We start from the raw sequence: 14,711 nt of genomic DNA on the forward strand, positions 1-14,711 counted from the left end.
GCGAAAGCTCATTGTACTAGTCTTGAAACTTCTCTGTAGAGATAAACCATTGTTTTAAAAAGTGGGGCGGCGGGGGAAATGCCGTTCAGGAAACACCAAGCGCAATTGCACCAAGGAGCAGTTGCAAAACCATCAACCTCTTGAAGAGACCGGAAACGCCTCTCAAGACAACAGCTCCCGCCCTTGCCGGGGCCCCTTCCTATAGGCGGTTCCAGTCACGTGACGGCGCCCCGCCCACAGTTCCCAGAGGCCCGCGCGCGCGCGCGCCGCCGGCAGTTCGGCCGCTTTCTCCTGGCAGGCTGGGCGCCGCCATGGAGGGCGATCCTCCCCCAGTGGAGGAACGGCGGCGGCTGCAGGAGGAGCTGAGCGAGTTCGTGGAGAGCTGCTGCCGGACGCTGGAGGAGGTGACGGCGTCCCTGGGCTGGAGCCTGGATCGGCTGGACCCCGGGGAGGAGGGGACGGCAGAGGTGAGGGGTGCGGGCGCGCGGGGTCCTTTGGGGGCGCTCAGCCCGCGGTCTTCTCTGGCGGTAGAGGACGGGCGCGGGGAAGGGCGTGGGAGCCCCCGCCTGCAGAGCCGTGGGGGGCGCCGCGGACGGCGCTCGGAGCGCCCTGCCGTCTCCGGACCCCGCGCTGCGGCGGCCCGCACCCAGCTCCTGTGCCGCCCCCCCGCCGCGGAACTTCCGGCTTAAAGCGTGACGATGAGGTGGGCGAGGCAGGAATGGCAGGTCTGGGGTTTGTTTAGAAAATAGACGAATGGGTCTCAGTGCTGCTAGCGGAGGTGTTGGCGGTTTGCTTTGTCATCTGTCACATGGATTCTGCAGTTGCACCAGATTTGACATCAGAAGAGCCTGGGAGTTCAGTGCACTTTTCTCTGCCATAAAATTGTTCGCTTCTGTTTGGGACAGCACCGACTGTAGGATTATTAAGTAATAGCAGTAAGAGATGGTGATTAGCAACTCTCCTGGACATTAGAATTGCTTTAAAAAATATGTAAGCAAGTGTATTAGAGTGAACCATCCTGGTATATATATATCTTTTAATGGGATGGGAGGAAGGGAAGTGCCACAACGTGGGATAATTCATGATCTCTAATATTCTTTCTGGGTTCATCATACTGTAATAATTTATCTCAGGTTTAAATTACATAACTGATTCCCCAGAGGCATTTGAAGTATGTTTGATTTATAGACTAACCATTTATTATATTAAGCGTTTATTATATTAAAAAGAGGAGTGGAAAATTTAAAAATATATTTATTGTTTGGAGGGGTATTTGAAGCTGTGAATTCCATTGAGTGAGGCCTGCCAAGCCTTTCCACACCATTGTTTACTCAGCATTGTAGTAAATTTGGATTTCTTGTATTAACACTTAAGTAGCACTTTGCCTATCTCTGCCACTTACTATATGTTAGTTACCTCATTTAATAACCATAATTACCCTAAGAGGTAGGTGCTGTTAGCTGCATTTTACAGATGAGGAAACACACCTAGAGAGGTGTAGTTTGTCACTGCTAGTTAATGGCAGTTAGAGTTTTGAACTCAGGCATTCTGGCTCCTGAGAGTCTGTGTGCTTAATTGCTATGCTGCCTCTGTAAAACTCCTTTGTAAAATTCCAAAAGTTGGACAATCAGCTGTGAGTATACGTCTGACTTTTGCAAAACCAACATCTGATATTCAGGAGAGTGACCAGTTTAAAAATCCTGGTAAGTGATTCCATAATTCCTAGAATAGGTGCAGTCCTGATAGTTAATGAATCTTCACTTTTCTGCTTGACTGTTGTAATACTACAGTTAAGTGAACAACAGTCACAGTTTCTGTCCTCATAGGGCTTACTGTCTGGTGGTAGTGAGGGAGAATACAGAGAATTGAGCCATTGTATTATAATGTGATAAAGTCTATGAAGAGTGGGTTGGAATTGGTGTAGTAGAGGTTATTGTAGGCTGTGGTGGGACAGCAAAGACTTCCTGGATAAAGTGAATTCTAAGCTGATAAATAGAAGTGAGCTGAATTAGCTAGGTGAAGCACAGAGGAAGCATCAGCAGCATGTGTAGAGACGATGGTGTGACCAGATCAGGGAACCTCAGATAGTTAAGGATGGCTAGAGCATAGGATGTGGAGTAGGAGGGGAATGATGGTGAGTAGGCGCCAGATCTAAAAGGTCCTTGTATCAGCCATATTAAAGAATCCAGATTTTTTTTTTTTTTTGAGGAAGATGGGCCCTGAGCTAACATCTGCCAATCCTCCTCTTTTTGCTGAGGAAGGCTGGCCCTGGGCTAACATCCATACCCATCTTCCTCCACTTTATATGGGATACCGCCACAGTGTGGCTTGACAAGCGGTGCATCGGTGCACGCCCAGGACCCGAACTGGCGAACCCCGGGCCACCAAAGCGGAGGGCGCGCACCCAACCACTTGCGCCACCGGGCCAGCCCCAGATTTTTTTTTTAATGAGGGCAATGGAAGACACGTGGAAGTATTTTAAGCTAGGGCATATCAGAATCCCCTGTGTGAGTTTATGTGCAGATTTAAAAAAACCTCCCTCCATCTCCATCCCCCTTATAGGCTCTGCCCCCTCTCCATCCCTTCAAAGCTCAACTCTTTGAAAAGCTTACAGCCACTGCCTCGAGTTATATTAACCAGCCCATAGTTAGGACTTGTTGTCTTCCTTGTTGAAGTTCACCGGTCTAACATTGTTCTAAGCTGGTATCTGGGCTTGCTTTCTCCCTCAGTTGCCCTGTGGCTTCAGAAGGAGGAAGTCTCTCATCCTGAGTCTGCATTACTCTGGTTCCTTACAACAGCCACAAACACCTTTCTTGTGTTTCCTGGTTTTTTTTTTTTTTTTTGTGAGGACGATCAGCCCTGAGCTAACATCTGCCAATCCTCCTCTTTTTGCAGAAGAGGAGAGAACTAGATAGTTCCACTTAATCAAGTAGTAAACATCTAATGGTATAGTTATTTCTTTAAATATCATGTACCTTTTTTCTTTGCTTCTGTTTGATTTTTATAGGATGAAGTTGTGATATGCCCTTATGATTCCAATCATCACATGCCTAAATCGTCTTTAGCAAAGCACATGGTGTCTTGTCGACTGAGGAAGCTGGGCTACACCAAAGAAGAAGAGGTACCCCATATATGCTATGTACACGTCGTATAGTCCATGCATTAATAAGTTCGCAGTATTCAGAAGGGATGGTGTGAGGTTTTCTGACATAAAATAGTAGTCATTTAAGGGGTAGAAGGGTACTTGCCTAATTTTGCAAATTATTGCAAGAAATATTTAAAGGATACTCATCTATTGTTGGTTTATGTCAAATCTTAAAATAGTCATTATCTGTTACTCAAGAACACTAAGTTTTTTTTTTTTTTTTTTACTGTTTAGGATAAAATGTATAATTCTGATTTTTTCTATGAGAATGCGAAGATACCTTCAATTACTTTGAGTAAGTATTAATTTAATAGATTATAATTTAAAATATCTTAGTATAGGTATTGATATTTCATTTTTGAATTATCAAAAGAATGGACTTGATAAGTATGTTTATGATTAAAAAGGACGTTTTGTAACCAGAGAATGTAGGATTAATTAATGTACAGTGAAATTAGTTTGCTTAATCTGAAACTTAGAGACAAGGCTTATATTAATAGACAGTGAAAACTGCAGAGCATTGCACAGTAGGATAGATACCTTCCTTCTTGGTTATAACAAAAATCTGGCCACAACACAGTTTGAAGAGAAGACTGAGGATGGAAATGTGTTCCAAGTGTTCACAGCATACGTAGGGGTTAAAATCTTCATAGAGGTTAAAATCTTGGGCTCTGGAATCGGAATGCCCTGATTCAGCTCGTGGTTTTGTCACTAATAGATGAGTGACTTTCAGGAAGGTAATTAACCTGTTTGTTGCCTAAATTTCTTTATAAAATGGAGATGATGATAATAGCACTTTTGTGAGGATTAAATGATATATATATAATATGCTTAGAACAGTGTCTTATGCTTAGCTGGGATTCAAGAAATGTTAGCTATTATTGGTTGCTAAAATTTGTAGCGGCTACTGCTGCGTGCCTAATTATAGTGAAGTCTGGTTACTTACTGGGCTCTAGCTAGATCTGAAAGAATTCTGCATTCAGATTGCCTAGGCAGTGATGTGGGTGTTTCCTCTCTTAAGATTCTGGAAGGTTTGTCAGTGTGCCCAAAGAGCTTGGATTGGAAACCAGTTAATAATTTAGTTATGGACACTGATGTTTCATATTATGGTTATGGGTTTTTTTTTTTTTTTTTGACAGATAAGGACTCACAGTTCCAGATAATTAAACAAGCTAGAACTGCAGTTGGAAAAGATGGTGATTGTTATAATCAAAGTAAGTGGCATCATAGTTTGAGCTAATTAATGAATCAAACTATTTTTCTCCCACAGACACATAGTTACTAGTTTTCAGGAAAAATCTTGTGGAAACAGTTACATGGGAAAGGTTCAGTTTTACATTTAACATTAGACTAACGTGCTTGGTGTCAGGTTCCTTTGTTATTTTCTGTTCAACTACACCAGAGTCTCACTAAGACAGTCTTAGCTAAGGGTTCATGCTTTGGAATTACCTAATAGGTGAGATTGTCTTGTAGATAATTATTTTTATTATGGCTATTTAATAAATAAATCCCATTGAGTGAGACTGTCTTACCTTGTTTTCCTGTCTTGAGCATTAGCCCAATGTTAAATGTAAGAATGTTGAAATGCGATGTGAAAGGAAAAGCGTAGGCAGAAAGAGATCAGTCTCCACAGCTTCCCCTCAGCATGAAGCACAAACACAGAGTTTTACATTCCATTTCAGAGGGTTTGTGGATCTCTGCATGCCCAGCTTTGGAGCTGGGTTTAGAGTTTCTGTCTGGGACTTACTTCAGCAAAGACTAGGTTAGAATTTTTAAGTATCAGCTTTTAGGAAATTGAAAGAAAACTTAATCCATCAAAAATATGGAAGTAAACAAGTAAATAGAGTTAATAGATTTCTGAACCTGAGTATAACATCTAGCCAAAGCGTGACTGGCCCCTTTTATAAGGATTTCTGAGCTGTCATCTTAGAACCTTCTGGAGGTAGCTTTCTCTGGACATCGTATGTTTTTTCCTTCACTCTTCTTTCTAGCCGAGTTATATTAACCAGCCCATAGTTAGGACTTGTTGTTTTCCTTGTTGAAGTTCACCGGTCTAACACATTGTTCTAAGCTGGTATCTGGGCTTGCTTTCTCCCTCAGTTGCCCTGTGGCTTCAGAAGGAGGAAGTCTCTCATCCTGAGTCTGCATTACTCTGGTTCCTTACAACAGCCACAAACACCTTTCTTGTGTTTCCTGGTTTTTTTTTTTTTTTTTGTGAGGACGATCAGCCCTGAGCTAACATCTGCCAATCCTCCTCTTTTTGCTGAGGAAGACTGGCCCTGAGCTAACATCCGTGCCCATCTTCCTCCATCTTGTGTGGGCCGTCGCCACCGCACAGCCTGACAAGCGGTGTGTCGGTGCGCGCCCGAGATCTGAACCCGGGCCGCCAGCAGCGTAGCGCATGCACTTAACTGCTATGCAACAGGGCCGGCCCCGGGTTTCTTGTGTTGAGGCTCCCATTTTTATGTACTTTTGTGCTAAGTTCCAGGTTTTTTTTTTTTTTTTGAGGGAGGCGTTTGACTCCCATCTTATTCGAAGAGATTGCTGAGCTGTGATCAAGCAAGCCTTTTTTTTGCCCCTGTTATTGGTTCTACCCATTGCCCTGTTTAGTTAATAAACCAATTAAAAAGTAGAGGATTTTGTTTTTGGTTTTTTGGAGGGGTTGAAAGTTAAAGGACTTTATTTGACTGTAATTAGTTAAGATACATTTACCGAATTTATTTTAGAGTTGAAAGAGGACTTAGAGATCATCTAATCCAGAGTCTGCTTTTTACAGATAAGGAAACCTCACGTGATAGAGATGATAAAGTTCTAGTGTGTGTGTTCTAAACGTCCTCAATACTTTTGTATTTTAAAAGAGATTCTTTTTTCAAAGCTCTTATATATTTCATTTCTCTTTCACAACAAACTTGTGGTAGGCTGGGCAGGTATTTTCCCCTCCATGTTAGGTGAAAAAGTAGAGGTGCAGAGAAGTGAATTAACACTTTTTTCCTAGACAAGAGCAAAGCTGGATTGAGAACCAAATTCTGAATTTTGGCACGAACTCTGAACTGAGTTACTCTGCTTTCTGTTGGAAATGCTACATTTAGTGAAATTCATGGACTAGGATTCTAGATACTGCTCAAATGTATTTGTTATTTATTATATCTATCATGGTTAAGTAGAAGAATATCACAAACTTCAAATCTGTGCGTACTCACTGCTACTATTAGTACTGTTCGTTGTTTATTCTACTTTGTGTAAGCCTGTTTTAAAGAAATAAACTATCTGCTTGGCTTTGTACAAATGACTTGTCTGAGTTTTTGCTTCCTTGTCTGTAATATAAAACTATCTTGTGGTGTTTAAAACAATAGAGATAATGAGTGCTAAACCAGCCCTAACTCTAATAATTGGTAGCTGCTATTTTTAAGCAATTTAATTTCTAAGCAAATTAATTTATAGAAAGCAACATTAAGTTAATGAAAGGGGTGAGAATTTTATGTATGTGAGTAATTTAGAAAATGTTCTAAGTTTTGCATTTATATAACTGAGTTAATAAGGCAGATTTGGACATTAAGTTTATAGTTCTTTACAAAAGCAAAGAATTACTTTGAATGGATAGTTCTTTCAATAGGTAGTTAAGACAAACTTTTATTTGATTTTGAATTTTTGCACTATCTTAAGATTTAATTGTAACTATTTTTATTTGATCTATAACCCTCCTTTAAAATTTTTTTTCGTCCTCTGTAGAGTTCTACAATTTCTCAATAGAGATTATTTTTTGTGGTCCACTTATGTCTTAGACATTTTAAAATCTTTTACCCCCAGGACAAAAATCTCTTTAATATCTTCTTATCGATGTATTTACTTTAAAGGAAGAATGATTAACATGAACAATATTACATTTTCTCATTTAATTCATATTTTGTTTGTTATGCACTAAATTGTAGATTTTTTGATGAGGTAGTATTTATGTTTTTCTTTCATCGGTCATCTCAGGTCTAAACTCAGGGTACTGAATTCTCAATTCATTAATCTTTATGAAACCTTGAACAAACGTTAGATTTACTTACTTATTTTCAGATGTAGTTACTTTGGTTAATTTTATAACTAAGATTAATTTCTATCATAAATAATCATTTTATATGTAGTGGTTTATCTTTTTCCTTCAGTATTAAAGATTCAAGTTGCTGTACTTCAATTTCATGGCGTGTATTTGAGTCATGGCCATGATTTGAAGATCAGTGGACTATGCTAAAGAATCCTAAAGAGATAGGATGTAATGGTCTGGACCTAATCTGTTCCCACCACTTGTGAGACTTTAACAAGACATTTTATTTCTATGGGGCTTAATTTCTTTATCTCTACTATTAGGAAATTGACTCTGTGTGACTTTTCCATAAAATTCCTAATTTGTATCCTTGACACAATACCTCTTATTAGTATTTGATGTTGCATCTCATATGTTTAAGATGCCCCATGATCGCAAAAGTGACTAAAGAGGAAGAATGAGAAGTAGAGTTATTTAAAAAATAGAATAGAGTTTTGGTTTGGGGTGATGAAAAATTCTGGAGATGGATAGAAGTGATGGTTGCGCAACAATGTGAATGTACTAATGCCACTGAACAGTACACTTAAAAATGGTTAAAATGGTAAATTTTGTATTATGTGTATTTTACCATAGGTTAAAAAAACTATAAAAATACTGGATAGAGGGTCACAGAATTAGTATGATTACAGCACATTCACATTACCTCTAAATCATATAGAACCTTTGATTTGAAAATTTACATTTTATGGAAATGTAAGCTTATTTGTTTATCCATTTTTTCTTTGTCAGAAATATCTGTGTTCTGAATGCTTTAAATGCAGTTTGTTGTTTAACTTTTCCTGTACTTTTTCTTTTTCAGTAATTGGGGTGAGTATAAAGAGGAATTAGGAACCTGAATGTACTCCTTATTTAAAGATATGCAGTATCCTTTTTGCAAATGATATCCTTTTAAAAGTATCATTCAAATTTTTAAACTTTATCTTAATCACTGTCACAATATTACAGTCTTGATTTGGAATTTTAGTTGAATTTCAAAGAATTTAGTATAAATCTTCACCATACAGAAATTTAGGATGAATAAGGAAAACTCTAAAATATTTTAAGGGCGAAATTATATTTCTTTATTAAAAATAACAAGCAAAGGTTTATGTGGGGCTTGTTTATAATATATCAGTATTTTCTAATCTTTGTATTTTTATCCCAGATTTTTATAGCCTATATGCAAAGGAATTAGGTTCATCAAAGCTAACTCATTTTTATAGTATAAAATTAAATGTTTTAACAAAAAAGGCTTTTCCTAGTGTCTATGAGAATTAGAGTAAAATTGAATGACTTGAAAGGGAACCCTTTTTCCCCACTAATTCAAAACCCTTTGACTAGTACAAATGGCCGTGAATTGTTATCCATAACTGTTAAACCATGAACTCAGATTCAGTGTAGCTCTCTTAATTTATAGGCAAGTGTAAAGTCATGTCTTTTTTTTGTGTTGTAATGCTTAGTTCATAGTATGCTCTTATTTGAATTTTTCTTTTGCCTCTTTGCCTAGGAAGTCAGCAAGGTTAGACTTTATCAAATATAAGTATCTGGGAAGAGCTAATGATTTTACATTGTTCTGTGAACCAGGGTTATTCCTTTAGGGTAACCTAGCAAACGTTAAAAGGATTCCTTTAGTAGCTCCTGTTCTTTGTTTTTAGTAGTGAATAATGAAGTCTAGAAAGAGTCATTTTAAATTGCTTTATTTACAGTTACAGTAATTTTTTATTTCTATGAGAAAATTTGAATCTTAAAAATTTTCTTCAATGTTTAATACATCATATCAAGGTATTGTATTTACTTTTTTTTTCATTATGAGCAGATTTTAGAAAGTTCTGTAACTGTTGGGGGTACTGCTGTTAACTTTTTTCAGTTAATTTGGTTAAGCCAATCTGCTTCCTCTTCAGGAAATTTAAAACAAGCTTAGTCTCAGTTCAGTGTGTCTTTCTCTGGTCTGAGCAAGTGTGGGATTTCTGCTACTTAATTGTTTTTTGGTCCCTAGCTCTCAGTCAATGCACAAGTGGGATATATTTTGAATATGGAACATCTAGCTTGATGTCTCATATAAAAACAACATTTTTTACACATTTTTCATATTTCCATAATTTATTTTCAAAGGAACTATAATGTGTGTTACCTGTTAAAAGCATTTTTTTCCAGCTTTTATGGGGGAAAGCATATAAACAGAAAGAAAGTTAATGTCTACTTTTATAATACGGGTAACCATTTTTTTGTGTGTGTGTGAGGAAGATCAGCCCTGAGCTAACATCCATGCTAATCCTCCTCTTTTTGCTGAGGAAGACGGGCTCTGAGCTAACATCTATTGCCAATCCTCCTCCTTTTTTTTTCCCCAAAGCCTCAGTAGATAGTTGTATGTCATAGCTGCACATCCTTCTAGTTGCTGTATGTGGGACGCGGCCTCAACATGGCCGGAGAAGCGGTGTGTCTGTGTGCGCCTGGGATCCAAACCCGGGCCGCCAGTAGCGGAGCGCGTGCACTTAACTGCTAAGCCACGGGGCCGGCCCTGGGTAGCCTTTTTAAAATTGTTACCTAAAAGCTTTTCTTATGCAGTAATTGTCTCATGGTTATTACTGCTTGCGTTCATGAGATATGTCTTAACGTTGTTGGAGAGAATACCAAACATCGACAGTACATCCTTTCTGTGGATATAGCATTCAGAATAGAGTCATAGTTTACCATTTATCACATAGATTGATATTTTGTATATTTAGGGATTACTGTGAAAAAAATTGTGTGAATATTACGTTCTTACGGCGCATGTTTAAAGATAAGTAGTAGAGTTTAAGTCCACAATGCTTCATGTATTGTTTATTATTGTGATTTTATTTTTACTTTAGGGACTTACTCTTCATTGCCTGTTGAAGTTCCTCTGAATCACAAACGGTTTGTTTGTGATCTAACCCAAGCTGATCGTCTGGCCCTCTATGATTTTGTAATCGAGGAGACAAAGAAAAAGCGCTCTGATTCTCACATTATTGAAAATGACAGTGATCTCTTTGTAGACTTGGCTGCCAAAGTCAATCAAGGTTTGAAATGAATATCATGGTTTTATATTTCTTAATTGTCATTCTATCTTTTGAGTGTTATTAAGATGATTTGTTAGTCCGCTTTGAGTTGGAATGGTATGGTTTTGTATCATTTGATATTTGTATATATATTAAGATGTTTACTGAGTACATGAAATTTTGGTCTCTGATTTTTACATTGTGTACCTTCGTTCTGTAAGAACATTACTTACATTTGTGTTGTTACTTTATGTACCTAAAAACTCTCATGTTCAACTAATGGCTACAGAAAAGGAATGATATAAAGCTTAGCCCATTGATACAATATAGAATTTTTAGAATATTTTTGTTTGCTACATTGAAACATGTTGAAATATAGGATGGGTCTGATGTTCCTTTCTGCTAATTCATAAGAATTTAAAAGCTTCTAAGGATATAATAATTTTATTTTATTCTTTTATCAGATAATAGTCGAAAAAGTCCAAAATCTTACCTTGAAATACTGGCAGAAGTGAGAGATTATAAAAGAAGACGCCAGTCCTATAGAGCTAAGAATGTTCACATAACTAAGAAATCATATACTGAAGTAAGTTTTACATAATCGTGTAGAGCTTTGTTGAGAAGAGAAATTTCCCTTAGATAGTTTTCTAAGTCTGTTGATGGATTTCCACAGTTCCTTCGAGGTTTTCAGAAAGTGTCTCAGGGGGCCACACCCGATTGGTATCTGCTCTGTCACTTTCAGACCCACCCTTTACTAGACAGAGGCTTTCCAGAGAACACAAATCTTGTATAACGAGGTTGTGCAATCTTAAAAGAATACCTCCTTTTGAGAAAGTGATGTTACATCGTGATAACAGCATGGATTTTGGCTTTAGACAGATGTGGGCTTGAGTTTTGATTCTGCTGGAATCAAATGGAATAGTCTAATGAACCCTAAAGTACCCATTACTCAGCTTCAACAGTTATCAACATATGACCTTGTTTTATTTATACCTCCACTTACTACCCCCCACCCCCACACTTGGTAACCTTGGAAACAGATGTCTTTCATCTGTAAATACTTCAGTGTTTACAAATCTTTTTAGTGCTCTATCTTATCTCTGGTCATGGCTTTTTCAACATTTTATCCATTCCTCTCTTCATTCGTATCCTATATAATTTTCGTTTGCTCTGGACTAGAACCTGAACTTTGACAAATTTCAGCAAAAATTTATTACGTGCTGTAGTTGCTCTGTGTAACACAGTGCTGTGGGATACGTGAAGAAAAATGCACACAGACCCTACCCTCAAGGAGCTTATTGTAGTTTAACAAGTGAAACAGACCTCTCAAAATGCAGATTGTGTTAAGTGCTAAAATAAGGTGAGATCAAAGTATGTGGGAGGAGGGAGCAGTTCTTTTTAAAAGATCAGACTGGTGTAGGCTTCATGGAGAAGACAGTATTTGAGAGAAAAAGAGAAGCAGAGGGGTAAGGGAATGTCTGTTTACTGGCTCTCTTCTATGCGGTGAACCTGTGCTAGGTCGGCTATGGAAACTGCGTCCAGTCACGTTCAGGGCTCATGGAGCTCAGGTAGAGCTGCCGGTCAGGGGTCAGGTAGGGCTGCTCTGGAGGTGCTGGAGCTAGAAGTGGAGGTCAGCTGCGTGTGATTCGTGTCACTTCCTGGGGGTAGACCTTGGCGTGTCTTAGATTTTCCACAGGAGAATATAGTGGAGGAGGGGAAATGATGGATGAGGATTTTTCAGGTAGAAGGACTAGTGTTCCTAAAAATAAATACAAGTATGGGAGTTTTCCAGAGACCCATTAGTCATCCAGGGTGGCGAGAACCTAGGGCTTCTGAAGAATATCCAGTGAGAGATAAGGCTGGCTTTACTATGTGATGCAGTGAAATCTGGGAAAGCTTCGAAGACTATACATTTTGGACATTGTTCCATTTTACTTTGGGAGCCGTTGAAAGTTTCTTTGAGGTGGGGAGAAACGCAGTCAGACCTGAACTATAGTGTGTGTCTCTGAGATTGCCTCTTTATTCCCCCCATACCTTCTTAAAACATCTCCTGATTAGGCATGAGGGAAGTGTGAGTTTCTTTTAGTTTCATCTGTGCCTTGCCATTGACTAGCCCTGTGCTTGATGACATGGATAAAGATGAAAGAAAAAAACTTCTAAGTGATTCTTAGGTAAGGGATTTATAGTCTCACTGGGAAAGTATCTGTGAAGTGACTATAAGTTTTGTATTTTGTCTGTCATCTTATTTAATTATAAGGTTTTAAAAAAAGTTTTGTTTGTAAATAATCTCAAACATACAAATAAGTTGCAAAACTAAAAACAGTACAAAGAACTCCTGAATATCCTTTGCCCAGATCACCTGTTGTTAACATTTTGCCCCATTTGCTTGTCATTTGCACTCTCTGTCTCTATCTGTACAGTTTTTGCTCTCTCAATCTCTACCTATGCATAATTTTTTTTTCTGAAGTATTTAAGGGTAGGTTACATATATCATCATGATCCTTTATCCCTAAACACTTAGTATGTATTTCCTAAGAATAGGAGTATTTTCTTACATAATCATGGTATAGTTATCAACTTCAGCAAATGTAACATTGATGCAGTACTTCCGTCTACCATTCATATTCCAGTTGACGACTGCCTTTTTATGTTCTCTAAACTGCACACATCCCGCAGTCCATTATATCATAGCTCTTAGTAAAGATGTGATTGATTGTTAGCAGTGATTTTTTTTCTAGCTTTGTAGTCTTAGTTTTTTGAGCAGCTTTCTTATCTGAAATTTGGTGCTTACCTCTCCTAAGGTGATTCGGGATGTGATTAATGTGCACATGGAAGAACTCAGTAGTCAATGGCAAGAAGAGCAGGAAAAAGCGGAGGATGATGCTGAGAAGTATGTCATTGTGTTTATTGGTGAAAATATTCTCTTTTTAATCTGTTACCTATAATGGTTTAAATTTTAGCATTTCTAAGACTGTCAGTAGCACAGCATAATTCATCAGAATGTTTATTGTTTCTTGTTGTCATTGCTCAGGATTATTATACCAGAGTTGTAAAACATTGTTAAGAGCTGTGTTTCTTTGACTGTCTCTTATATGGGATGTAAGGCTATACATACATATATGTGGAATGTAAGGTTAGACATATTTATTTAGGCTCTATCATTGGTCTGATATAGAATATTGGACTTTAGGCTGGTCTGAACTGGAGACCAGTGGTTACAACTAACTGATTAATGCTCTTTTCTATGTTTCAGGAATGAAGAAAGGCGGTCAGCTTCAGTAGATTCCCGACAGTCTGGTGGAAGCTATTTGGATGCTGAGTGCTCACGACATAGGAGAGATCGGAGTAGGAGCCCACATAAACGAAAAAGAAATAAAGATAAGGATAAAAACTGGGACTCAAGAAGAAGGAAAGAGAGGTAAGTCTAACTCTGCATCATCCAGTATTGAGTAGTTTAGTTTTGAAAAGTAAACATTTCCTTCTGTTGTAGACCATGTTGAGAAAATGGATTGTTAAGAGTAAAGTAAGGTAGGAGAGTAAATAATTGATGAAGATTCTTAACATTCATCCTGTTTTAGTTCAAATAATTACAGCTGTGGTGACATAGTTCTCTATATGCCTGATTGGATATGGATTTCCCTTTTTTATTACTTGTTTTCTAACCGGGACATATGAAAGTAATGTCTAGGTGGTAAGTTAACTGTGTTAAAAAGATGTTTGCCTAGATCTCTTTCTTCTGCTCCTCCCTTCCTCCCTCTCTTTTTTGTTCTTTCTCTTGCTTAATTCCTTCGTTAAAGGGTATATGGGGTCAGAGAGAAGATCTAAACGTTGTCAGTTAATTTTGCCCTTGTTAAATATCCCTGATAAAATTTTGATAGCTGGAGAGAGATGAACTAATACTAAAATAATAAATTTAAATCAATTGAGATCTGTTCCTGTAATACACCTGCTTACTGGGGCATCTACCTGGATCTCAAGTTTATCAGGTTTATAACTGAACTTACCCTTTTATCAATCTGCTCCTCTTTCCCCAGCACTTCCTATCCTGGTTAAAGATGACCATCATCTGTTCACAAAGCCAGATATCAAGGAGTCATATTAGATACTCCTTTTTTATTCCTTACTCTCTAGTCTTAATTGCCATGAGTTCTACCTGAAGATAACCACACATGCACCTCCTCCTCGCTGTCCTTATTGCTGTCCATCTGGAAAAGGATGGTAGTTTTCCTGATTGTTCTGCCTTTCTGTAAGCTGGTCCCACATGGATCCTGCCTTACCCTACAGCCAGAGTGAATTTTCACCTCTTAAAACTCTTCAGTGGCAAAATTCACATTCTTTAGACCTTAAGACCTCCAGGATCAGGGCACCCGCCTCCCTGTCCTTGTGTTTAGCCACTGCCCCCATGAAATGCATAACTTATGCTCCAGGCAGCCTGGAGTACTTACAGTTCCTCATCCACACTGCCACATCGATGCCT

The 14,711-nt window shown here is 38.3% G+C and overlaps 1 protein-coding gene across 13 annotated transcripts in view; it reads left to right on the top strand.

Annotated features, from left to right (window-relative positions):
* The first annotated feature begins 281 nt into the window (after window positions 1-281).
* SNRNP48 (small nuclear ribonucleoprotein U11/U12 subunit 48) overlaps window positions 282-14,711 on the top strand; it is a 72,148-nt gene continuing 57,718 nt past the window's right edge. For all 13 annotated transcript variants that reach the window (XR_015553948.1, XR_015553944.1, XR_015553947.1 and 10 more), the window contains exons 1-8: window positions 282-467; window positions 3,008-3,121; window positions 3,380-3,440; window positions 4,285-4,359; window positions 10,067-10,255; window positions 10,699-10,820; window positions 13,036-13,124; window positions 13,488-13,652. Coding sequence is in view for 5 of the 13 variants with exons in the window: in XM_087437962.1 (XP_087294088.1) it covers window positions 312-467; window positions 3,008-3,121; window positions 3,380-3,440; window positions 4,285-4,359; window positions 10,067-10,255; window positions 10,699-10,820; window positions 13,036-13,124; window positions 13,488-13,652 (971 nt within the window). In the remaining 8 variants the exon portion in view is untranslated. The remainder of the gene's footprint in view (window positions 468-3,007; window positions 3,122-3,379; window positions 3,441-4,284; window positions 4,360-10,066; window positions 10,256-10,698; window positions 10,821-13,035; window positions 13,125-13,487; window positions 13,653-14,711) is intronic.

The sequence above is a fragment of the Ceratotherium simum genome, chromosome 13, assembly GCF_057802395.1.
Source record: "Ceratotherium simum simum isolate JZ-2026a chromosome 13, ASM5780239v1, whole genome shotgun sequence".
Lineage (NCBI taxonomy): Eukaryota > Metazoa > Chordata > Mammalia > Perissodactyla > Rhinocerotidae > Ceratotherium > Ceratotherium simum.